The sequence below is a fragment of the Pinus tabuliformis genome, chromosome X (genome assembly GCF_031772625.1).
Source record: "Pinus tabuliformis cultivar Carrire ecotype Pingquan chromosome X, CPIR1, whole genome shotgun sequence".
NCBI lineage: Eukaryota > Viridiplantae > Streptophyta > Pinopsida > Pinales > Pinaceae > Pinus > Pinus tabuliformis.
In genome coordinates, this window is record NC_142308.1 from 1,404,600,190 (window position 1) to 1,404,626,648 (window position 26,459).

Consider the following 26,459-nt stretch of genomic DNA (forward strand, 5'->3'; position numbering starts at 1 on the left):
TGAGGGAAGCTCATTACCTAGTACCTAGCAACTCTGAAGTCAAGATATTGACATATTGAGATTGAACGGTAGCAGTGCGAGAAGATAACATGAAGGTCATGTTACCACTCAATTTAGTAAGGGTCCTACGAAGGGTTCCTATGGGACTACTACTAGATCAACTGGCAACAATGGGATCAGGACCCACTGTAACCTTAGTCGATCCCCTGCTCTTTACAGACTTTCACAGATGGGAGGAGTCCCGGTATGAGGGAAATCGCTACAAATGATGAGTTAATGATTGGATAAGAAGTGATTTCTAGAGCCCATTCACTAGAGAGACTCAAATAATAGGGCTTACTTGCTTTAGAAGAAAGGTGAAGGGCACTTTAAGAGGTATTCTTCAAATATAGGATATCCCACACCTAGACTCTTCAATAAACTAGGATTCTAAGTGGCCTTGTGAAATAAGGAGTGGTAGAAATGTGGGACCATAAAAAAACCCAAGGGCATCCAAACAAGACCTAGGGCTTCAAGTGAATCTTCAAACAAAGAGACTAGGTCAAGCAAGGGGGAAGAAGGGATCAGTGATAAATCAACTCCCTTTGAGTTTTCAAGCATAAGAGATCCCTTAGAAAGACACTAACCTAGAAAGACCTCAATCTAAGTGATTTTGGACCTAGAGCTTCATGTATCCCACAAACCGACCGTGGGATTTGCTTCAAATTTGGAGGGCTAGCGGAGGCCACCCCAATGCAATTCCTTACCAACTTGTTCAGCGAAATGACCGCTGGAATGGAATTTGTTGGATGCCCTAGCTAGGTCGTATGTGGTTAGAGGAGAAAAAATGTAAAAAAGGAAAAATTTAAGGGCGATCACTAAGGCTCGAGACTAATGCCTAACCAATTGTGGATAATGGAGTTGAAGTGAAATTAATTTAAGATTTTTGCTTCATCAAGGAGCCTTCTTGCAACTTCCTATGCCCTAGTGAAGCAACTACAAGGTCGCAAGAAAGACTTATATTTCAACATGCCAAGTAATGGAGTTTTCAGGGTGCAATGAATTAACCCACCCCTTGGAAAAGTTCGATCTTCTTGCCAAGATTACTAAGTGATTATGAACTTAGCATCACAATTAGGGCACAAAATAACCATAGCAATAGCCTTCCATACATTAGACAATAAGCATTTAAAATTTCACATAAAAGGAAAGCACTTACATGACATGAATATTATATTCATCCATTCTACTTGCAAAAATGAAGCTCCAACACAAATAAAAAATATTCAAACATCAAAATTGCATCAATTGATCTCCAATACATCCAACAATAGCAGGTCCGAAATCTTTTCTCCAAAGAGATATATATCCAAGTGATGATGGTGAATGAAATGAACCTCGCAACAATTTACAAGGATTTTGAACTGTCTAATTAGGCCTAATAATGCCCCTAATAACAAAATAATGTACCAATAACAACCTTTTAGTAACAAGCCCACTAAATAGATCCATAGGATGAAAAATGAGCCCCTCAACGGGGCCAAAAAGATAGATATGATAGCAAGGAGGGCCATTGAAATCCCTAGTGAAGTCCCTCATGTGCCAAGATAAGTGGAAGGGCTCCAAAAACAGTGATGAAGGGGATGCCCCCTCGATCTCCAGGTAAATGACCTATGGTCCTCCCAAGTGGCTATGGGGGCACAAAACATCCTCATGGGTCTCGACCTGAATCAAACAAGTATGTATCCCATTTGCAAGGGCTAGAACAATGATGCAAGCCCTCCCTTTGTCTCCCATGGTGAGACACAACCCTATCAAGGCCCTCGATCAAATACCAAGTGTGTGGTGCAAGTGTGTAGTCGATTGGGCATGGTTGTCTAGTTGCATCATCATCACCAAATAAATGGAACAAGAGTGACTAATGCATGGTGTTGACGGATCCCATGGCATGGCTATATGCTCTCTGCTATAATGGAGGCCTATGGCCCTCAACGCATACCCTATAAATACCAATATGACCCTCTGGAGGGCCTGGACCCCGTGTATGGAGACCAAACACTAAGATGAAGGACCACCTGCAATCTCTCATAAGATCCAATGTGTCTCCTCACCTTCCAATACAACAAATCATTAGTGTAATTGAGCAAATAAGCTTAAGGGTCATGGAACCAAGTGGGCATTTCATAGTGGCATGCCCTTCCATAATGGACTTTAGAGTGTACAAGTGTATCCAAATTCAAGAAGGAAGTGATGGGTACAGTCATGATTAATGAAGCATGATGACATGCAGCATAGTGATAATGGGTGTAGCATGGTGCAACACGGTGAGGTGCAGCATGATGACGAAATGCAGCACAACGATAGGTGAAGCAGTCACCTTGGAGAATCAATTGAAGCAGCATTTCTTCAACTGATCTCATGTATCATCTTCTTAGATATGGTCTATACTCTTATCTAGATAAGTCAAAGTGTTGACTTCTGTTGTAAACGTATTATCTCTCTCTCTACTGAACTATTGAAGAACATATAAGAAGAATTGATCAAGGGTTTCCCCACATTGGGGTTTGTCCCACGAGAGGTTGGGACAATCATGTGTTCTTTGGCCCACGTGCTAAATTTGTATAACCCGGCCATATTTTGCATTTTATGGTACATTTCCTATTGAGAGTGGCCAAATTGTGCTTTTTACCTTCTTTTAGCTGCATCAACCTGTTGAGAATTCAAAAGAACAATGAATATGTTAATTCTCTTTAACTTGATAAATGTGTGTTACATTTTTCCTTATTAGCTTTGTTCCTTGTTATTATAATGTGAGGTACATCAAACAACTACCAAAACAATAAGAATAGTGACACAGTATATATGCCGCAAGTGAGGGCCAAAACCCCTCCTCTTGAGGGGAAAACCCCTAAATCTCTTCTCTTCTTATATATCCTTCAATTGAAGAATACCAAGACCTTGTGACTCAAACCAATACCCTCCAAGATCAAGATCAACCACCAACTCGGCCTCCTACTGTAAGAACTTTGATCTCCTACTACAGATCCAAATTTTGTCTACCTAGCAGTTGTTGATGCCACACTTGAAAACTTCCATCTTCTTCTTAAAGACTTCATCTTCACTTTGCTTGCCTTTCATTCTGACTTAGGACTAGAGAGATACCCTTAGTGACCTTTGTGTGCCTTCTTTTCTCTCTTCCTTCCAAGATTGAACTAGATATAACCCTTGCGCAAAAACCCTAGCTTTGTCTAGCACGTGGCAGAGAGAACTAGCCCAAACACTTTGTCTTTCTTCGTCCTTCTTCTTCGAACTCTTCTTCATCCTCTTCTTTGCATAGAATAAGAGATGAGTGAGTGCTTCTTTGGAGGACGAGTTCCTCTCTTTATATAGTCCTCTTCAAGGGGTAGACGTGGCTCTTCAATTAGGCCAACTTGATCCTGGAGGGTATTTCGACAATTTAAAGACAAAAATATTTTTTCTTTGCAAGATACAATGTGCCCATTAGGGTCCTCAACATATGACAATGACTCTTAGACCTAGGTCAAACCCTAGAAGCACTCAATGGGTGCTTGATCTATAAAATAAAAGAAGTGGAGCATGAAACCCATGCTCCATTAATAATAATAATTGCTTTTCATATTATAATTTACAAAAGTACATTTCATACTTATGAAGACTGAACCTAGTTACACATTTTTCAACACAAACTTCAAGGCATCATTCCAGGCTTGACCCAAGGTGTGGACAAGGGGAAGGGGAGGCTAACTCATTGTGAACCCAAATGGGAAATGTGTTAAAAGAGGTTGTAATGAGCGGAAGGGAATGATGTATGTGGCGTCAAGAAGCAGGGCCACGCAACCAAAATCGGGATTTCCCATTTAGTGTCTGTCCTAAAGCTTGTAGCCAATAAAGGAGATCACACAAGACTAGGATACAAGGTTAACCACCAAATTGGACAAGGAGTCAAGAGTAGAAACCAAGCCCAATCCCCCCACCAATCCATGGCCAAAAGTGGCCATGATATGTAAGCCAAAATACTCAATTACGTAATGAAATCCATAGCTTAGGGGTTGGAAGGACCACCTTCAAACATACGATCATGACAAATGGGCGACGGTGCATAATGGTTGGCTCAGGGGGCGGAGGTGATGGCACATCAAGCTATCTGGTGGCAGCAACAGGTTGTCGGTTGCCAACTGAAGACAATCTAAAAAAAAATTTCTCATATCGGTGTCACCCACAAGTGGTGGGTAACAACTCAAAGGAAGATCACTTTCAAGAAGAAGCTATGATCAGCTTGAAGATTAGGAAGGCTCAATGTAATGCCTTCATATCAAATAAGAAAGTGATGAGCAAGAAGATTGGCCTGAAACTTGTCACAAAATCAAAAAGAGAAAGTTGCTCCATCATACCTTGAAAGAAAGAAAGCTCGATCATCCGGAGAAAAGTGGGAGTCGGGAATATATGGAGAACTGGTAGTTGATACTCTTATGAAGACAAGCTATAAGGCTTGTGATAGTGACTTCCCAAATAGAAAGGAAGTCTAAGATCTCCTCTAATATTGAGAGGGAGTAAAAGAGTCTCCTTGTATAGGAGCAAGGTTCTATTCTCAAGATTAAAGGAAGAAAAAAGGTGTCCTCTCTAGTTGAGAGGGAGTGATCTTGAACATCACATGAGCATTCTCGTATTCATGTGTCATGCACTTGACTAGGACTAACAGTCATAAGTCTATGTGAAGGTCATGAATAGAGAATCGTGGAGGATTGGATAAGCATATGTGGTTTCCTTGAGGATAAAACATCCAGGAAAGGAAACATACTGACACTCTTCGAAGATATGACAGGTATCCAAGAGAAGAGTGGTCGAAGAGGATCGATATTCTTTGAGGAATCAGGATTGGAGTGTTGAAAAGTGTAACTAGGTTCGGTTTTCATGAAGAAATGTGTAATTATGATTTTATGTAAATTGATGTAAAGAAGAAAAATAAAATTATTTTTGTAATGCTTGAATCATGGGTTTCATGATCAAGAATTTTATTTCTAGTTAGGGCTCCCATTGTGAGCATTTAGGATGAATCATTGTGTCATAAAAGTCTATTGAGTCAATGTCATGTACGGAAGACCCCTATTGGCCATGTTAGATATGTAAATGAGTCATTAAGACACCCTCCAAGACCAAGCTCAAGCACCTTCTTCAAGCCGGCCTAAAGATATCTCTAGAAAGGCATGTCAGCCTTGGCTCTAGGAGATGTTGGCTTAATTGATGGGAAGATCACTATAAATATGGCAACTCGCCTTTCATTTGGAGAACACATTTTTCGGTCAAGGCAATCAGAGTGAGAAAAGGTGCTAAGATCACAAAAGGAGAACTCTTATCATCAAGCAAAGAAGGAGCAAGATAACCAAGTTCATTTGGATCTGTTTTAGGGCTAAACTCTTCCACATGTGCGAGATTACAAGTTGTCTACTATAGGAAGGACCGAGATACCACAGTCATAGTGAGAGGGGAGGTTTGGGAGAAAAACAAGGTGATTCTCAAGCCGAGTTGAAGGACAGAAGTTCTCCATCTAGAGCTAAGGGAATCAAAGTGTTTCTCTCTCTCATATACCTCAGCTACGGTTTCTAAACCAGGGCCGAGAATTGTAGTGTTGAACCAAGGGACTAAAATCAAAAGGATATCCAAGAAAGAGCATGCAACTAGCAGTTTGACTATTGTTGACTCAAGGAAGAGGAGGAAGCTTTGTGTCTTGGTCTTAGAGTGGAAAATAGGTCAAGAGTCTTGGTCTTGATATTCGTCATTTGAAATCTCTATAAGAAGAATTTGTTTGGATTTTCCTCTCAAGTTGGAGAGGTTTTGGCCTTGGATGATTTCCTTCATTTTGTGTCTCTTGTCTCTTTCTTGTTTATGCATTGTTAGCTCTTTGATGAAGAAGAACACAATAATAACCTAAGTAAAGAGAAGATCCTAATTTAAAGAAGTAAAAAGAATTCACAAGCAGTTATCAAAAGAAGAGAAATCACCTAATCTTGATGCCCTAGATTTTTCAACATGGAGATCCAAGATAAGAATAGTCCTAAAGGGACATACCTTGTAGACATCCGAACAAGGAATGTACCTTGTAGAGGTAGTGTGGTATCACATGTAAAGTCTCACAGCATAATGCTCCTGACTAAAGTAGAGCTTGTCTAGCTAAGCCTCATGGACAGTGTTGGTCATGATGATGATGCTTACAGTATGGCTTATCAATCCGACTCTTCTTGAGAATTCTTCAGTTTCACATATGATGTTGTACTAGTTGTACAATTATGAATACCTCCCCAGTTAAGACAGAGTGCCGAGAAATGTAACTAGCTTCAGTCTTCCTAATTGTTTTACTCATTTCAATATGTATCCTATGTAACAAACAAGAAAAGAAGAAAGAAAATTATTATTATTAAAGCATGGGCTTCATGCTCATTATTGATGGTATTCTAGGTAAAAGCGTGTTCTTTATGCTTTTAGGGTTTGTTGGGTCTTAGGATTTATTGTCATCAGTCAATGGAGTCAACATCATGTTTATAAGACCCTTACGAGCAATTTGTAATTGTAAAAAGAATTATTTTTAGTATAGAAAGTTGTGGAATCTCCAAGAGTACAACTCAACCATGGGATTATCAAGTTGGACTAAAGGAGAGAATTCAACCCTTGAAAAAGCTATATAAAGGAGCAATTCGACCCAATTTGAGAAACAACCACTCACAAGTTCGATCTATCAAGAAAGAGTTCGATCTGTAGTAGGGAAGAAAGAATAGAAGAGCACAAGTCAAGAAAAAGTTGGAAGGACGAAATCTATTGTTTCTGGGCTCTATCTCTCTCACACATGCAAAAATTCTAGGGTTTTCGGTTTGCAGGAAGACGGTGAAGTTGTAGGTCTGAGTTGTAGGAGGACAAAGTGTTGCATCTTGTAGCTACAAGGAAGGATACTTAATCTACAGCTCGTTGACCTTAAGAGGGTCTATGTTGCTCCAAGAAGGTCTCAAGAGGAAGTTGATCTAGGGTTTCCTTGGAAGCTTCAAGATTGAAATTGCAGGGTCGAAGTTGCAGGTCGAGTAGGAGTGTTGTAGCTAGCAGGGAGAAGTTGCAAGGTGCAGCAGTTTGGTGTTGAATAAAGAAAGGACTTGAGAAAGGGCCGACTTGGTACTGGGAGAAGGACTTGTTCTACGTATTGGGTCTTTGTATCTCATTTGAAGCAGATTTTAAGAAGAGAAAAGTTTATGGGCTTTCCCCTTGGAGGGGTTTTGCCCTAGCTAAGAGCCTATATTTGTGTCCTCTTTTCTTACCATTATTGTTCTTAATATTGTTTAATGAAAGATCTAACTAAAGAAGATAAAGAAAATAACTGAAGATTCACAAGCACTATCAAGGTTAACGAAAACACGATATAATAGTTGTCGCTTTAGATTTTCTAGCAAGCTATGTGGAAAATCTATGACAAAAGAGGTAATTGGCTCGAAATATCACAATGCTAGAATCCTAGGGCAAGAAGTTCACATTTATCTTAGTTAAAGCTTGGAAATTATGTAAGATGGCCATCAAGCTATTTAACAAAAGGATAAGAAGAAGGGAGATAAAGGTGTTTTCCAAATTGAAATTGCCATCAAAAGGATTAACTAGATCCTAAGTAACCATAAGTGTATAGGGACAACGGGCATTGAGAGGTGAGACATCCATGTGTGAATTGTTGGATGAGTTTTCCAAGGGGCAAGTGTGCAGCAATAACAAACAATGTAGCTAATTATGAGGTCATCAACAAGATGCTAATGTAGAGCCACACTAAATTGTTCCTAACTCCATGGGACTCTCATTGCATCAATTTGATGCTTGAAAATGTGGGTAAAATATACTTTATCAAAGAGGCGATTGATTTTTCCAAAAACATCACAAAATAGATATATAACCATGCATTTGTTTTTAGCTTAATGAGGAGAATCACATGGCACAAGGAGTTGGGACACCTTGCCATCAACAATTTAGCCAACAGATTCACTGATAGAATCAGACTAGGCAACTACAAAGAGGCTTTAGACCCTTCTCCTTGTATGCATTATCAAATGAAAATAGGTAGTCTTTTGGCACATCATTCTTACAGAATTTGGTGCCCACCCCTTGACCTTGACATCATGTTCAACCTAGTCTCGCCCCTTCATCATGTTTAGAATTTTTTTGACTCTGGGTAGGGCAAGATTGATATTCATATCTAGAAATTTGGTCATTAGATTCCACTGTTATGGTTGGCACCCTTTGGCAAGCACATTGTTGCCTTATGTGGATCTCGGATCTTTTAGAATCTATGCATATTTCAATGCACAGCCTCCCTCTATCAATATATTCCATTAATGCACCTAATCATCTCTTATCTATTAGAAAAGACATGAACAATACTACCCAAGAATAAATTTCTAAGCAGGTCACAAAGTGACTTGAACAAAACCATTGCGCATGTCAATAGAAAATGACCCTCTATTCAAAACAATTCATAGAATTGAATGTTAGGAACCTTGTGTCTTAAAAATGATAAGAAACCAATAGTTACAATCCACTTCAAGGTTGAAACTTCTCTTTATAATGAGTACAATGTAGAAGACAAGATTTGATGATCCTAAGACTACATCTGCTTAGTATATATAACATAGAATAAGGGTACAATTATAATAATATGACCAGGAAAAGTTATAGCCATCCTCCCAGTATAACACTAAAACTAATAATGAATGCTTATTAGGCCCTCAATATAGCGCCAACGGGCCATGTTACCCACCAAAATGGGTAACCCTATTGAAATTTGGGGCAGCTTCCAATTACCCAAAGGAGAAGCTCGACTACACCAAGCATAACCCCAAGTACCTGAAGGTGAGACAACCTTGCCCCAAGACAGAATCTAAATTGGACAAAGGAAAATTATTATTATTGATGTGTTCAAATCGACCTAGTATTACTTTTACTAAATAATGTGACTCAAATCAATGTTGGGCAAATACTCATGTTCATCAAGTCAACCTCTCTTCTACGCAACAAAATTAAATCATTAATGGGACTTCATCAAGTCAGCTCGTCATATAAGGCGCCCCTTGGCTCCTCCATCCTTTAGCATAAATATAGAAGCCTTGAAGCTCATTCAAGACGCATCAATTATGTCATATATTCATCTGAAGTGCAAATGGTCTCAAGAAGTTGTCGGAGCAAGGGTATATGGTCTCTTTGCGAAGGCAAAGGGGTTGAGTATGTGTAGAAGACAGCGTTGGTTGAAGGGCATTATTCTTGTCCTAGTTAGGGCCTAAATCCAAGCTCTCTATCACCAAAGTTTTTGTCCCTATGTTTTGTGAATGTTCACTCAAATTCTATGTGGAGAAAGGGAGGGTTGAGACCCTTAAAAGTACCCTCATAACTTTGTGACAACATTGCAACATCTTTGTTATATTACAGGAGGGGTGGAACAAACAATGTTTGTATATGCAGCGGAATATTCAGAATATCTGGTATAGAAAACTATCCAACATAGGATAATAAATATATATAAATATTGAATTCAGTAAAGATATGTGATATTAAAAATGAGTGCGAAGACCTGCTTATATACTTAGACAGGTATCCCTTCACAAGTGGTCATGTCCTTAGAGACATGCATCTACAATACTAATTACTTGTTAATTTATCACTATTTATGACTATTATTATTAATATTTATATTCTTTGTATTATTTTTGTATATATTCTATTCATAACATTGCCTTCCTCTTCAGAAAGTTTTGTGTTCAAAGCTTATTGTTGACAATGTGTACCATCTGCTCTTTATCTTTGTAATCTATTCGTATCGTTTGGAATTCTTCGATCTGTCATCTTCCATAATACTGTTGAAGAATGCAACTAGTTTCAGCCTTCATAATTCTAATTGAGTCATGATGTAATGTATTTCTCAAAAGAAAGAAAAATAAATTTTATTACCAAAGAAATTACTTATTAGCATGGCTTTCGTGCTTTACTATTTTATTTTTAGGTCAATTTCTAGGGTCCTGGTCCTTGTCATCATTTAATAGACCCTTCTTGGGCTTTGTATATCAAGAAATAAAATAATTTTACGTAAACTAAGTGAAATAACCCTCCTCCACTAAATAGGCCTCAATTTCTACAAGTCAGCCTCAAAAGGGAGCTAGAAATCACTATAAATATGCGCCTACCCGACTCATTTGGAGGACACACACAACAAGTTGGATCTGCAGTTGCTAGAGAAAAAAAGAACATCAAAATACCTGAAGAAGAAGAAGAAAACCATAATGAAGAAGGAGACACTTGTCAAGAAAGAAGAAACTGAAATTCTCTCTTTGTTTTGAATAAAATTTATATAAAAATTATGTAAATAATAATAATCATAACTAAGGCGAGGGATTTCGACCTGGAACCTAGATTCGTCCCGAAAGAAATCCTTACGTACCCGAGTTCTGGTTAAAGGTCTCCCATGGGGTATGGGACTAAGGACGCTATGCGCTCTTTGTGGGGTTTGAAGTTAGTTGGAAAAGCTTGTCATGAGGTTCCTATAAGGTGCCAACAGCCATTGTTTAAGGGGGCTTAAGACTGCTCCGATCAGAGGGTTTCTGTTTTCAATAGTTCTCCCACTTACCTTAACAACTTCTTGTCGCCGCTCCTCTGTGGTCAGAAGGCTCTAATGATACCCGTGGCAGTTGCAAGGCAGAGGCTTCTAGAGCTACCTGCTACAGTTACAAGGCAGTTCCAAGGCAGTTTTCACGGGGTTTGACCCGGATTTCTCGTGTTGTCCCAAGACAAAGCGGTCCATTACCTCTTTCAAGCCGTGTTTAGTGTGGTTTACCTGAATGGAGGAGGATTTTGAGGAAGAATTAGTTGATTATTCCTCGGACAGTCTTACACACTCGGACATCTGGGTAGAGTCGCACCCGTTGTCTCAAGTTGGCCTTAGACCGGCTTCACCCCCTCCACCGGAAGATCAGGTAAGCGAGCGAGGGTCAGATATGGCTGACATGGAAGAGTCACTACAGGGTCTGGACCTCACTCAACCGACCGTGGCGGTTTCGGAGGGGTTTATAAACCTAGTTGAAGGCACAAGCTCCCCTTTTCTCTCAATATTGTTGCCTTCAGAATTGTTAACATATAGAGAGCAAAACCAACATGCGGATGGTTTTCAGAACAACGAGGGTTTCTTGGTAGCAAGGTAAGAAGGACTGGGTCTTGGCACAAATGTTCTGGTTGATCCTCATGTAACAGCGAACATCCCTGTTAGCGGACCCGAACCCTACTCGGAAGTTTTCCCAAATATTTCACCTAGAAGCAAAACTCTGCCCTCCAAGTTTTTCAATGGCATAGCGATCAAGGAAGCTGAGGGGGATGAGACCTATGGCTCGAACTCAGATGATAACACCGTGGAGGTCGATCGACAGCAACCCTCCGGCGTAGGCCCAAAGGAGAAGTCTGGCAAGAAATCAAAGCTCTCCAAAGCAAGAGAAAGGGGTCGACTGCTAGTTTTTGGGGAAGGAGTTGGCATGGATAAAGCGACGTTGAGAGAAATTATTGTCCTACTGGGCTATTGGGCTCCAAAAATGGCACTCATTACCATACATTTTTCACCTATGCTTCCATTATTTCGCTCACTATTCATCACCTTGTCACTCCATTTTCCCTACTATTCACCGTTAATGGGTCTCATTTATATTTTCCAAATATTGTTTATTTTTAAGCATTTTTGAGAGAAATTCTTGATTAAATATTAGAAAATAATATATTTTACTTTATATATGGAAAGTGGGTTGTTTTGGTGACATGTGTAGGTTCCAAGGAAGCTTCCAAGACACCTTTATGTGGCCTTGAATGATAAAATTCGAATTTGATAAGATAAACCTCATGGAAAAGATCATGGAGAAGATCATGGACCTCATGGAGGAAATCATGGAGGATAGGGTTATGTGTCTAGATGGTTGAGAAATGTATGGAACTAAAAGAGAGATTAATGGATCATCATTATGAGTTTGTTATCTCCTCTCATTGTATATATAGGAGTACCTCCTCCATTCCAAAGGAGAGGACTCTTAGAGCATTGTATCCAACTTATGATGGCATAGAATAAAGCTTCATTTTTCATATATTTCTATTATGTAGTTTTAGATATAAATTGTGTGAATGTAGGATATGAATTTATGTAGTTTTAGATATAAGTTTTCTTAATGTAGTATATGGAATAATTTGTCTTGTTCTTAGGAGAATTGAGCTCACTCTAAAAGGATGAGAGAAACATGTTATTTCATATTAGATATTATTTCATTTAATTTCTTATATGTTTGAGGATTTGATTTGTTTATGATTGATGAATGAGTTTTAAATTAGAATCTTATCAACTTATGAGAGGATAATCAAGAGTCTAAGTTAGGCTCTCTCTCCATTTGATTTGCATGATAATTAAAATTCATTCTTTTGCTTTTATGTTTCAAGTATCATATGAGGAGATACCAAGAGTCTAAGTTAGGCTCTCTCTCCAATGATTTATATGGTAATTGAAATTCATTCTTTTGTTTTTAAATTTCAAGTCATTTCATTTCTTATGCTTATGAATGAATCTTAGTTTAGTTTGGATTAGTACATGAGAGGACAATCAAGAGACTAAGTTAGTCTCTCTCTCTACTTGAATCTAAACAATAACTAAGTTCATTCTCTTGTCTTTATTTCAAGTTTCTGGTTTTAGGAATGATTTCTCTATGATACTGTAGGGAAGGACAACCAGGACCTCCTTAGTTAGGAGCCTCTTCCCTTGCATATTATATTGAATCATAAATAATTTAGTTAGACATAGGTTAGTTGCCTACTCCTGCATATATTGTGCTGGCATCATCACAAGCTTACGAATTTCCCTGGTTGATAATTTAATGCAGCGATTTAAGCCCAATAAATTGACATGGAAGAGTCACCACAAGATCTGGACCTCACTCAACCGACCGTGGCGGTTTCGGAGGGGTTTATAAACCTAGTTGAAGGCACAAGCTCCCCTTTTCTCTCAATATTGTTGCCTTCGGAATTGTTAACATATAGTGAGCAAAACCAACATGCGGATGGTTTTCAGAACAACGAGGGTTTCTTGGTAGCAAGGTAAGAAGGACTGGGTCTTGGCACAAATGTTCTGGTTGATCCTCATGTAACAGCGAACATCCCTGTTAGCGGACCCGAACCCTACTCGGAAGTTTTCCCAAATATTTCACCTAGAAGCAAAACTCTGCCCTCCGAGTTTTTCGATGGCATAGCGATCAAGGAAGCTGAGGGGGATGAGACCTGTGGCTCGAACTCAAATGATAACACCGTGGAGGTCGATCGACAGCAACCCTCCGGCGTAGGCCCAAAGGAGAAGTCTGGCAAGAAATCAAAGCTCTCCAAAGCAAGAGAAAGGGGTCGACTGCTAGTTTTTGGGGAAGGAGTTGGCATGGATAAAGCGACGTTGAGAGAAATTATTGTCCTACTGGGCAGAGTCCGAGGTAGAAATTACTCTTCGAGTCGACTAAAGAGATGGACAATGGAAGTATGGGGAAATGTACCGGAACAACTTCCCGCAGTCTTATCAATGTCCAAGGGTTTGTTTGCCCTTATCTTCTTAGAGCCGGATCAAGTGAACTAGGTACTGACTCGCTATTGGCATCTGAAAATGATCCCCATCTTCCTCAAATGTTGGACACCTCTTTTCAACCCAAAGAAGGAAAGCCTAGGTGCAAGGCCGATATGGGTTCGTCTACTGGGACTCCCACTGCAATTCTAGTCCGAAGACATTTTTCGGGTGATAGGCAACGATTTGGGCACATACCTTGATCATGACAGATCGTATATGGACTCGGGGGTTTTGGCAATGGCTAGAACTATGTTACTTGGGAGCGGAAGCGGAAGCGAGGAGCGGGAGCGGAAATGGGAGCGGGAGCGACCATTTTCAAAAGCTCCCGGTTTGGGAGCGAATCCCGGAGCGATTTTTTAAAAATATTTATATATTTTAATTTTTTTAATTTTTGATACATATATGTCAACAAAAACATGTAGAATGATGAATTAGACATAAAAAACATAAAAAAACATATATTGATCATTGATCATTGAACCATATCACATCAATGATCAATCATCTAGAAATTATAACCTTCATCAACCATGTCGACAAGTTAGTAAAATACATATTACAACTGCAACATATTGAGTCTCGTGAATCATGATTCATCAAATTCAATCTTAAAGTTTCAACTTCAAGCTTTCAAAATTGAAAATTCAATATATAACATTTATTATCATTGATCACCAAAGTTGTACTTGCAAGCTAAGTTTAACCATTACAAGAAATAATAGCTTAGATATTTCTAAGTCCTAACTTCTAACTGTTAACATGAACTGAAATGTTATAAGATGAAACATGAATAATGAAATGAAATGAAACAACTTTAGTCTTTCACGAAGCATCATATTCATAATTCACAATCATTACCAATGACTTATAATTGCCAACTTCAAACTTCAAATTTTCATTGTCACAGTGATATATTGTTTACAAAAAATATCATTATGATATGAAAGAGTCAAGGACTCAAAACTCAACAGTTATGAAAACTAAAGTCTAATAGAAATTAGAAAAGACAAGTAAACTATAAATCTACATGTGGCCCTTGCCACGAGAGTCTCCAAGAGTATAAGCAGGTCGTGGTGGTCTTCTAGGAGTCTCCCGCACAGACCAACGACCAGAACTAGAAGGCACATGCCCTCCACGTGAGGCTGTAGATGGAGGTGGCGACAGCAAAGGAACAAGACTCGGACCTCGAGCACTGCTACTGGATGGTGGAGGTGGCATGGCTGCTGCAGCTGCTTCATCTTCATCCCTTATAAGTTCCTCTTCCAGTTCTTCAGGATGTACAATGCCATCCTCCAAATGGTCATCCTCTGGGTGATTGTCCCAAATTTTATATGTGGGATCCTCATAAGCCCGATCACAGTAATGACTCAACAACCTCAAGTTGTAGTGCACATAAACCAAGCTTTCTGCTCGGTTTTCATGGAGTCTGTTTCTTTTCAGATTATGCATATAGCTGTAGGTGCTCCAACACCTCTCTGCAGAAGAAGTATTTACAACCTGTGAAAGAACTTTTTTTTGCCAATTTTGGAAAAATTCCCTGGCCGCCATATGTTTCCCACCATGTGAGAGAATCAAATCTATCTCTGTCGTCCATTGCATGGAAGTTACCATACAAACCAGTGCCACTGAAGTATTTGCCTATTTCAAGGCACACAGTTGCACATTCCTCCCTGTCAGGTATCAACTTTTCTAATGCTTGGAAATATCCACTAGTTACCTCTGGATCTAAATGGGGTTTGGTCCTAATCCCACCCCCTGGTGCAGGTTGGCCCAACCAAGATGTCGAGTAGTATTTTGGCGTAAGGATATATGCCAAGCAATGTAGTGGAAGATTAAGTCTATTCCACCGTTTACACACACAATCATGAATTAGTTTGTACAAGTTGGGATCTATGAACAATATCTTTTATTTGCCCCAACATAGTATCCATTTGCTCATACACCTCGCCAATCATTGGTTTTTCTGTATCTGCAAACCGAATCGTGTGATAAATGGGCTTGGTGAAATCCAATACTTGCCTCACACTTGTCAGCTACATTTGTAGCCCTTTCCTTTAATACCTGCCAATGTGGACTTGATACCATGCTAGCCAATGACTCTCTTACCTTCAAAAGGCGCCTGAAGGTGAGGTAATAGCTACCAAATCTGGTCTTCGCAATCTTCAACAACTCCAATCTCGAGTGATTACGGAAAAGGCCATGGGTATTGCTACGATTTGTAATAAATTTTATCATTTGTTTGCCTTTCTTGTACAAATCACCAATCCATTGGTATTGTGCATTTTCGTTCTTGACAACATCATGCATCAGAAGGTTCAATGTGTGAACCAAACATCCAGACCAAAATATGTTGGGGTATTTATCCTTAATAATTGCTCCCGCTGCCTTACAATTAGCAGCATTATCAGTGATGACTTGGATGACATTGTATGGCCCAATACGGTCAATTGTTTCAAGTAATGCTTCTGCAATGTTGATGGCGGTCCTGAACTTGTCTGAGTAATCATGTGCAGTTAGAAAGATGGCACCACTAACAGACACAGCAAGAACATTTATCAATGGCTTGCCTTTTACATTTGTCCATCCATCAGATACAATGGACACCCCATGGTCAGTCCAAGAACTTGTCATTCTATTCAAAGAATGTGATATTTTTGCTTTTTCATGATCAAGTCCAACGGTTCTTGCCTTGTCATACCCAGGGTTGTTGTATCCTTTAGGCGCATCATTTATGGCAGAAACCATTTCGTGCCAATAAGGTGAGCGAAGAACATTGAATGGTATCCCACATGCTTAGAGAAACCTGTAAACCTTTGAATCCACATTATTCCTACACCCCTCATCAAGGAAATCTGATATGGTTCTACGCCTTAAAGATGATGACCCTGTGCCTCCATATCCACTGCCTTGGGAGGATGCTGAAGCAGTTCTTTGTGCTTGTGGTTGTGAGCTTGGTTCAAAGAAACCCCTTGATTTTTTTTATTTGTATTGGGCTTCCTCCTCTTCCCTTATGTATTTGGCTCTATCCGCTGCTGACACCGCTGGACAAGTTTTGATTCCTATTTCTTTGTCTCCATCCCATGGCCTTTTCCCGCAGAGGTGTTTTCTGGCATTGGTGTATAAACCTGTGTAATCATTGTTGCAATGGGGGCAATGAAATTTAGTGGTTCCAACCCCTCTCCCTGTTTTCAGCCTTGTTAACATATTTCCACAATGGGGTTTGGTCTTGTTTAGTTTTTTAAGAGTCATGTTCACCCTCCTCCAGCTCCTCCTCACCGGGGTTTTCATCAATTCGACTTTCTCCAGCTTCTCCATCCCCCTCTTCATTTTGGCCCCTTTGTTTCCTACTCTCCAGCACCGTAATAACCATAAAAGGGACCAAGAAGAGGAAAATGCCAAGAAATATAGCCAGGTCCATGGTGTTTGATATTTGTAGGCTTTTGAATCTGCAAATTAATTTAATTTATTTAGACTAATTAATTTAATTTAGATTCATGATTTTTAAACTAAATAAAATTAATAAACTAAATAAACTAGATTAAACTAACTAAATTACTACCTAACTAAATTAAACTAACTAAATAACTAAGTTACTTACCTCTTTGCAGGCTTGCTCCTTGCTCCTCGCTCCTTTGCTCTTGCTCTCCAGCTCTAACTCAACTCATTCAAGTGATAATGAAATATTTTTAGCCCCATTGGGCTTCAAAAAAATAAAAAATAAATTAATTAATTAAATTATATTAAAAAAAAAATGATTTTTTTTCATGTCCGCGGATTTTTTTCCACCGGATCGCTCCCAGTGCCGCTCGATTCGCTCCAGGAGCGAAAAATTATAGTTCAGGAGTGATCGAGAGCGATCGCTCCCTGATCGCTCCCGGGCTGTAATTTTCACTCCGAGAGCAATGGGAGCGATGCTTCTGACAGCGCTTCCTAAATTGCCAGGGAGCGAATTTTTTTTTTCTAGAGCGCACTCCCGAGCCGCTCTTGCCCAGAGCGCGGATTGGGAGCGGATTCGAAGGGCAAGGGGGCACTCCCCCGCAACATAGGGCTAGAACCTTGGTTCACCTTGACACAAGAGAGGGCCTAGTGGAAAGTTATCGCTTTTAGATGGGCGACATTATGCGCTGGCAGGAGCTGGATTATGAGGCATCCCCTTCAAGTGCCGGAGATGCCATGAGGTTGGCCACCTTTACAAATCTTGTCCCCTGGCCATTGGGCAAAGGCCAAGTCCCCCAAAATGTTTTTCAACAGCTTGTACCCAAAAAGAGCTTGGGATGGAGGATCTCAACGCGCTTCAGGGCAGCTTGAGACAAGGTCAAGAGAGGCCGACTTCTGTGAGGTTTGAGTCGAACGTTTGGACCATGGAAGCCTCGATTACCAGAGCGCGCGCCAGGGAGAACAATGGCTTTTCGGGTACCTCTTCTCCCCTCCATCCTCAATTTATAAATGATTGTATGCCATCTGTTTCTACATCTTCAAATTTGTATTTCGAATATTGCTTCTAATACTGGTAAGTTGAGCCCCGTTATCTGCCCCGTGGCCTCTGCCCCTGCGCCCATCCTCAGTACCCCCTGCTCTACAGTCCATCATGAACTCTCTCAAGACCCCTCTGGGGATTCGGCCTCAGGTACCTCCCACCAATACAATTTGCAATACAATCCCCCATCCCTCCATGCCTTTGGACTGGATGAGGACCCGCACCGCCCCCCTCGACACAAGGCCCCTCAGGGCAAACAATCTGGTCTCTCAAAAGCTATCAAAAGGGCCAGCCTTGAGGTGGCTTCAGGTATACAGACTCCCATAGGCCAGGTCCTTAGAGCAAAGGGGAACCCTGCAAAGGTTGACCCATGAAATGCACCTCTTTCAACTGCAGGGGTTTGGCCAGCCTGGATAAAAAATTGGCATTGAAACGATTTTGTTTGTCTAAAAATCTGGATTTCCTATTATTGCAAGAAACCCTAGGGACGGACCCCTCGTACATAAAACCTTAAAATCCTTCCTGCCAAACTGGGATTTCTTTTTCTTGGATGTGAGAGGGCGTTCAGGGGGTTGTACCCTTGGTTTCAATAAAAAATCAATCAATATCTTAAATGCCTGGGGTGGAAAACGTGTTTTGGGAGCTGATTTCATTTCCACCTCGCTCAATATCCCCCTGAGGATTATAAACATTTATGGGCCATGTCAGAATAGAGAGGTCTTCTGGGAGAATCTGCTTCAGGCAGACTTTATGCAAGCTGAGAACCTGATCATTGGGGGTGACCTTAATTTCTCACTTGGGCTTGCTGAGTCATGGGGCCACAGGGCCCAGTCAGATGTTTTAACGGGGTTTTTTGAAAACCTGCTGGATGGCCATGACCTTATAAGCATTGATTTGGCTTGTATCATGCCAACCTGGAGGAACCGCAGAATGGGGGAGGATGCCCTGGCTTGAAGGCTTGATCGTTTCCTAATCAAATTCCCTTTATTAAATCGCCTCGCACATATTCGTCAATGGGTTGGTTCGGGGGGATGCTCGGACCATTCCCCGATTTTCCTGGAAATCGAGGATGCAAACCTCAAACCTGGATCCCCATTTAAATTTAATGTTGCATGGCTCAACGAGGATGATTTTCATGTTATTGTTAAGGATTGCTGGACTCACTGTAATTGGGAATCTACCCCCCCCCCCCCCCCGGCCCAGCGATGGTCATATCAAACAACCTAGCCCGTCTGAAGGAAAAAACTATCATCTGGGTTAAGGCCAAGCAAAAAAGGGAAGGTGAGGAGCTAAACAAGATTGAAAAAGAGCTAAAACTTCTTGAATCATTGGGACTGTCCAGTTATGCCTCCCTTCAATCAAAGGATCATCTCATAAACCTAGAGAAAGAAAAGATCAAGCTGATGAAAAGGACTGAGGAGACCTGGTGCTTAAAGAGCAGAGCTTTATGGTTGAAGTCGGGAGATGAAAATATAAAAAAAAAAAAAAAAAAAAAAAATTCAACAGTTTGCCAGGGGTAGAAAATCAATTAATACAATCTGGGAACTAAAGGACCACATAGGCAGAGAGACCAGCTCTTTCGCCCAGCGTGGAGACATGGGATTTAGGCACTTCTCAAACATCTATAAGAACCCAAGGGGAACAAATATAGTTGAAATCCTTCAGGTTGCGTAAGTTGCGCCTCGGTTTGTTGAGGATGAGGAAAGAGAGGCTCTAAATCAACCGGTCACCTTGGCGGAAATGGAAGCAGCAATAAAAGGCTTGAACAAAGACAAAAGCCCAGGGCCTGATGGTTGGCCAATAGAATTCTACACCACCTTTTTTGAACTCATTGGGCAAGACCCGCTACTAGCCATTGATGACTCTTGGACATCAGGATGGATGTCAGAGGCTTTCAATTCTACCTTCCTTTCCCTCATCCCTAAGGTGGACAAGCCCCACACCTTTAATGACTTTAGGCGCATTTCTCTTTGCAATTGTGTTTACAACATTACCTCCAAGATCATCGCCCTTCATATTAAGCCAATCCTCTCTAGGATGAACTCAAAAGAACAATTTGCTTTCCTCAGCCACCGTCAAATACATGAATCTATGGGCACTGCCCAAGAAACGATTCACTCGATTAAAACTCTTTCCAAGAAAGTTGTCATCCTTAAGATCGACCTTTCCAAGGCTTTTGATAGAGTGAGCTGGAACTATCTACAACTCATGCTTACCCACATCGGTTTCCCTCAACAATTCATCAATTGGATAGTATGTTGTTTCACTTCTATTTCCTTCAGTGTCCTAATTAATGGGGCGGCTTCAGCTTTCTTCCATGCTGAGAGAGGTCTCAAACAGGGATGCCCCCTCTCCCCGTTGTTATTCCTTCTGATTATGGAAGGACTCAGCAGATTATTAAAAAACAGCAAGATCCAATGGAACCCTGGGAGGGGTTGAAATCAATGACAGGATTGTTATCTCACATCTTTTATTTGTAGATGATGTTCTTATTTTCTTAAATGGCTCTTATCGTGATACCTCTTGTTTCAAGTCAATTCTATCTCTGTTTTGTAAAGCCACAGGTATGGAGCCGAACTATGAAAAATCAACTATCATTTTTAACTCCTGTCTTCAAAATTAACAAAGTTTTCCCTCCCAGCATTTCGGTTTCGTCAAGCAGGATCTGGATTCAAGACTGAAATATTTGGGTTTCAGGCTAAAGCCAAACGGGTACCGTATTGCAGACTGTCGTGGTTGCTAGCAAAAATTGAAAACCGAATAAATATATGGCAGCAGAAATGGCTCTCTCATGCTGGTAGGCTCACCCTAATAAAATCAGTTCTAGAGGCAATCCCAGTTTATTGGATGTCCCTGGCATGGATACCTAAAGGCATTCTTTGTAGAATCTAGCAGATTTGCTGCAGATTTCTTTGGCGGGGTCAAAATGCCAGAAAAACCTTTGCTTGGGTTAAATGGGAAAGGATTGCAAAGCCCAAAAAATGGGGTGGATGGGGGCTGAAGGAACCCCTGGACTTCGCAAAAGCCCTCGGAGCAAAGATGGGATGGCAAATCATAACCACAAACAGCTTGTGGAAGGAGGTCATATACAACAAGTACATCCATCCCATATCAATATCTGACTGGATTTGTAGCCTCAGCCACAACATCCAGGGGGCTTCGAGCATTTGGAAAGCCATTTCCCACTCCTTTGGCATTATAAAGAAAGGACTAGCCTGGAAAGTTAGGGATGGTTCTCAAACCAAAATTGGCTCTTATGCCTAGGGTGGAAGTGGGAATGCACACATCCTGCCTAGAGATATGCGACAAGACCTAATGGCGGTGCGAATTCCATATATCATGCTTGCAACGAAGACTCTATGTTTATTTGTTTTTGGCATCCAATTTCAATCTCTCCCCTTTTTGATTCCTCTCTTTCAATAGTATCATTTTCATATTCATCATTATCTATTACCTCTTCATTTTCCCTATCATCATTCTGATCAAAATCTTCTTCTCATTGTTTCGTTTCTTCACCATCACTATCATCTTCCTTATTATGCATTTCTGAATAACTATTCTTTAGACATCGTGTAACTTCTGCACACGATTTTTCTAATTGCTGAAATGCTTCATAAATTTTACTAAATTGCTCAATGATTTCAAGACATAAACATAATGACATATTGTGCAGCGGGTAACGTCCAAAGGCTTGCATGGCTCTGATACCACTGAAGCAACAAAACTGTAGCTTGTTGACTTAAAATGTAAAATACATAGGTATTTGTAAATAATATTTTGTTAATATATCAAATGTACAAGAGATGATAATTGTTACAATGAGGGCCTACTTATATACCTAGGCAGGTGTCCTTTCATGATTGGCCACGTCTTTTAGACATGCCTTTCCACTTAACTAATGACTATTTAAGATAACCATTATTTGGTTATTTATTATTGATTATTTATTATTTACAATTATTGTTATTTATTTTATTTGTTATGAATTATACTCATAACAATGTCCCCACCATCTTTTGCATTTTGTGGTACATTTCGTGTTGAGAGTGGCCAAATTATGCCTTTCTTTTCTTTTTAGTTGCACCAACCTTCGAGGCATCGTTCCAAGCCCCACCCTAGGGTCCACATGTGTCATACTTAGAAAAATTTATTTAGTTGGGGATGCCACAATCTCACGTTGGTAATCACTAAATTTTTCCTCTCGCTTACTTAGCCTTCCTTTTATGAGTTCGAATAATTAACCGCATCCACAACCCTAATATTCAAAGTGACTGACGGTTGAGATTAAATCTCAATATCACTTGAGATCAACGATTGAGATTCATCTAATTCACTAATAGCAAATAATGTTTGCATTTCATTAGAATAAACTCACTTTTCCTCATAAAAAGAAATTAATTTAATAATTAAAATAATTGCCAGGTTTAAAGGTCAACTAGCCAACTTCTACATGTCTAGACACTTAGACCTACGCAAAAGTACCTACCTGGGCTACTCTCATCAACTTCCTCTTCTATTCACCCCTGCACCAAAAAAATGCTTGACTTTCTTCAAACCACTACACATACATTCAACTTGTCTTATAATAGTATTCCAAAATTAAGCAGTGTGCATATATTTCAGTATACTTTCTACCTTCAACTCTTTTTGGCATTATAGGGATCTAAGTTTTACCGAGCTTAGCATTATTCTCAATATAAAGATAATCATCAATATTAAGGCATGCATAAATTTTGTTTTCGTGAACAAATTTCCCTTTTCTTTCTCTCTGAATGAAGAGCATTCTTTATTTACGCCCATTTACATAGAAGGGTTAAGCCAACAATAAGTTTAACACTTCAAAATTGATGCCTGACTGGAGGAAAATATTTATATGATGCAAATGTGAAGCTTCTCCCAAATCTTAATAATGACAAAATTTCAATACATTGCTATCCTGGGGGTATGCTAGCAGTGACTTATTTTTTCACAACTCTCTGGATTTCGTTTTGTAAATTCTGAAAAAACATTGAATGGTTGAATAGCCCAAATAATTTTTTGAACAATTTTTCAAATACTTCTTTCAAATTTTTGGGTAAAAATAGTTGAGTGACTTTTAACGCAGACCACAAGATATGTTTAGGCAAACCCACATTACATCACATAATACTAGAGAATTCTTCCTGCATCAGACGAAATAGAGATGTGGACAAATGCAGAAAATTGAAAAATCACGAACAAAGACATTCCAAAATGACACAGATATTTCCAATTGAATTCTTCAGTTGGTCTGATTATCAACACTAACAAAACAAACACACTAAAAAACTAAACAATAGCATAGTTTTTATACATGCAATATGTTACCACTATTGCAAGAAATAGAACATAGAAACATTCAGAGATAGCCGATTACAATCTACAATACAATTTGAATAGACACCGGAAAGAGAGAACCACTAAAGCTATGTTGTGAAGTAAAGTTTCATTTTTCATTCATAGTAATCTACATCACCTATACTTGATTTTTTTTCTCAACATCCATAAAACTTTAGACATATTGCTCACCTCAATTTCTTGTTTGTCTTGAAGAGCCTTCTCCAATTGTTGTCTCAGACATTCAATTTCTTCTCGGCATCCTTCAACTGCACCATGAACCTATTCAACCAAGAGATGCAGCAATTCCTCATCATCCATACCTCACCAAGATCCACATCATAATGAAAAATGCCGCCGTTATTAACAAAATATGAAATAGCTGTCTATAAATATCACTTGTTTCATCTCTCTAAAAAATCATTGTATCAATCCCTCATCTTCTCAACCAAAACGAGTGTCACATGCTTACTCCTGGTAAATTTGAAGACAGGACATTTCTAGAGCAGACAACATTATTTTTTAAATAGTAATCATGTTTGTTAAATACTATGGCAGTATCTCTCCCAAACCGTAATGCAAGCAGCGCAGGAACTATTCTTAATTTTGAAATAACAATTTTATAACAAGAACTGTAAAGATGTCGGGCAATAATAAAAGTCAATCTTCAGAGAAAAAAAAACCAGGTAACAAAGGAATGCCTTTGAGTTAATTTTCAAAGCCAAATATGAAAAAGATGTAGTGTAGCACTAAGTTACAAATATAAGAACAACATCAAAAAACGCTTTGAAAAAATTATTTTGGCATTTATTTTAAGAACTCCAACTTAACAGCCAGAAGCATCTTTTGTTTTAACAACACAGCAACACACTTTGGTGCTCCCAAGCATGTACGACACACAGGCTCTGACCAATACTATGACTTGAACTCAAAATCTACTCAACAGATCCAAAATTTATAGTCCACTAAACAATGAGTCAAAACACGGTACAGAACTCAATATACAACTACAAAAAATTGGGCAATATCTCCATACTCTACTGAAACACAAAAATCCTAGCAAAAGCACAAATATTATATAGGTTAAGGTTAAAGAATAGATGATGAAATGCTGTTTATACAACATCATCTCTCTAACTGAAAGCAAAGTCCTGAGGTCCAACATCTTTCCTTTAATGATCTTATAAAGGCCCATTATATTCATTGAATACCATTGAAATTTTTTATTAGACATGCAAATTCAAAAACAGAATCAAAGTTAAAACCATCTAAAGTGGGAACAGATCCAAGGCTTTACTATATAAAACTTAAATCCTATAAGTGGTTGCATCTGAAGCAGTCTTTAAAATATCCGTGCTATATCACAATTCCCTCAACTTAGTGATAATATCACCTGAAAAACACATGATTTTTTCAAATTTTGAATGCGTCATAATATTTTGAAAATATCACAATCTATCAGCAAAATATGACAGATAAACCAGAAAATATCAACAGAGTAAACAGAATTTTAGGGTTTTTTGGGATTTTTCGTCAATTTGAAAAGGGAAAGTTGGGGATTGACAACAATAGGGTTATTCACTGTTATGTTTGCCGATAAAGGGACTAGAGGGATCGACAATCTTACATGCTTAAAACAAATTTAAAAATTGAACAACTTTATTTTTTTCAGTTTCTCGATATTTCTGATATTTTCCTATATTTTCTTCAATGTTGACAATAAGTCTCTTTCCAGACCCCACAATGATATATTTGCAGACACAATGTTTGAAGCATTTATCCAAAGCAATGTTATCAGAATCTAACCGTTGACCCATCCAGTAGATCACCCTCCCCCCACAAAAAAAAAACGGGGAACCGATCAGCACGAAACTGGAATTGGTTAAATAGAAGAACAGTTGACCAAAAAATACAACGAATAGTCAAATTTCAAAGAAAAAATATATATATTCAATTTCATCCACATGAATCCAAACCATTTATATACAAATCGGGAAAAATTCTCATCTATATAGCATGTAATGGTGCAAAATCCCAAAATATCACTGAGTGCAATCCATCTTTGCAGCAAAAATACATCTCCAAACCTCGCCTCTAGCATCCCAAAAAAACATGCAAAAGTAAATACCTACATATCATCAAAACCATTGCCTATATTGGGATCTTTGTCATTAATATCACCCTCTAAGCATTAAAATAAGATTGCAAAAGCTTAACATGTCAAGTTAATATTTTCTTTGAGTAATGGGTACATTTTTACAAGGGTTATGACAAAGGAGTTTAACCAATGCCACCAACATTAAGGCACATAGAAGGCTAGGTGCTCTTGATTGAATCCTAGTTCCATACCCTCGTACATGACAAAATCCAATGGAAATATTGCACTCACCCCAATCTTGAAATCGTGAAACTGTTATGGCTACTAAATTTTGTGTGGGATCTAAAATTCTACTTTCTCTGCATAAAATCCAATATGGTTAGAACCACTCTCAAACATTCTGAAACCATTAATCGCAATGTTAAAAATATAAGTAAAAGCACGAAAATGAAAGATAAAACTCCTTTATACTTCATTTCCATCCTTTTACTTTAAGAATTTTACATTAACATAGCATAGCAGAAATAGCACCTTAGGCTTGAATAATAAGCTACCCCACTCAAAAATTATCACTTTTTTTTTAATTTGCATATGGAATGTCCTTAATCTCATTGTACAGAACTGGTCTATTTGGTACAAAATCAAAAAGTTTGGTGAGAAAAATTTGGTTCAGTGAAGACAGGTCAGATCAGTACCTAAGCAATCTTTCCCAATTCCAAGCCTCTAACAGCACAAGTTTGGGGGTCAAACTAGTCGATCCTGTTGGTTTATGTAGCTCGCATAGCTGTTTTAGTCTCAGGTGGTATCTATGAGGCTAGAGACACAAATGGAATAATTATCTCCAATACCCAAAAAAAGTTTCTAAAGAATATTATCTTAATTAGATTTCATTAGCCACT

General features: G+C 39.1%; 1 protein-coding gene across 1 annotated transcript in view; it reads right to left on the reverse strand.

The window, feature by feature from the left end:
* LOC149145273 (kinesin-like protein KIN-7N) overlaps positions 1-26,459 on the reverse strand; it is a 178,707-nt gene that overhangs the window by 65,756 nt on the left and 86,492 nt on the right. The window contains exon 16 of the mRNA XM_089447508.1: positions 23,655-23,744. Within this exon, the coding sequence (XP_089303634.1) occupies positions 23,655-23,744 (90 nt within the window). The remainder of the gene's footprint in view (positions 1-23,654; positions 23,745-26,459) is intronic.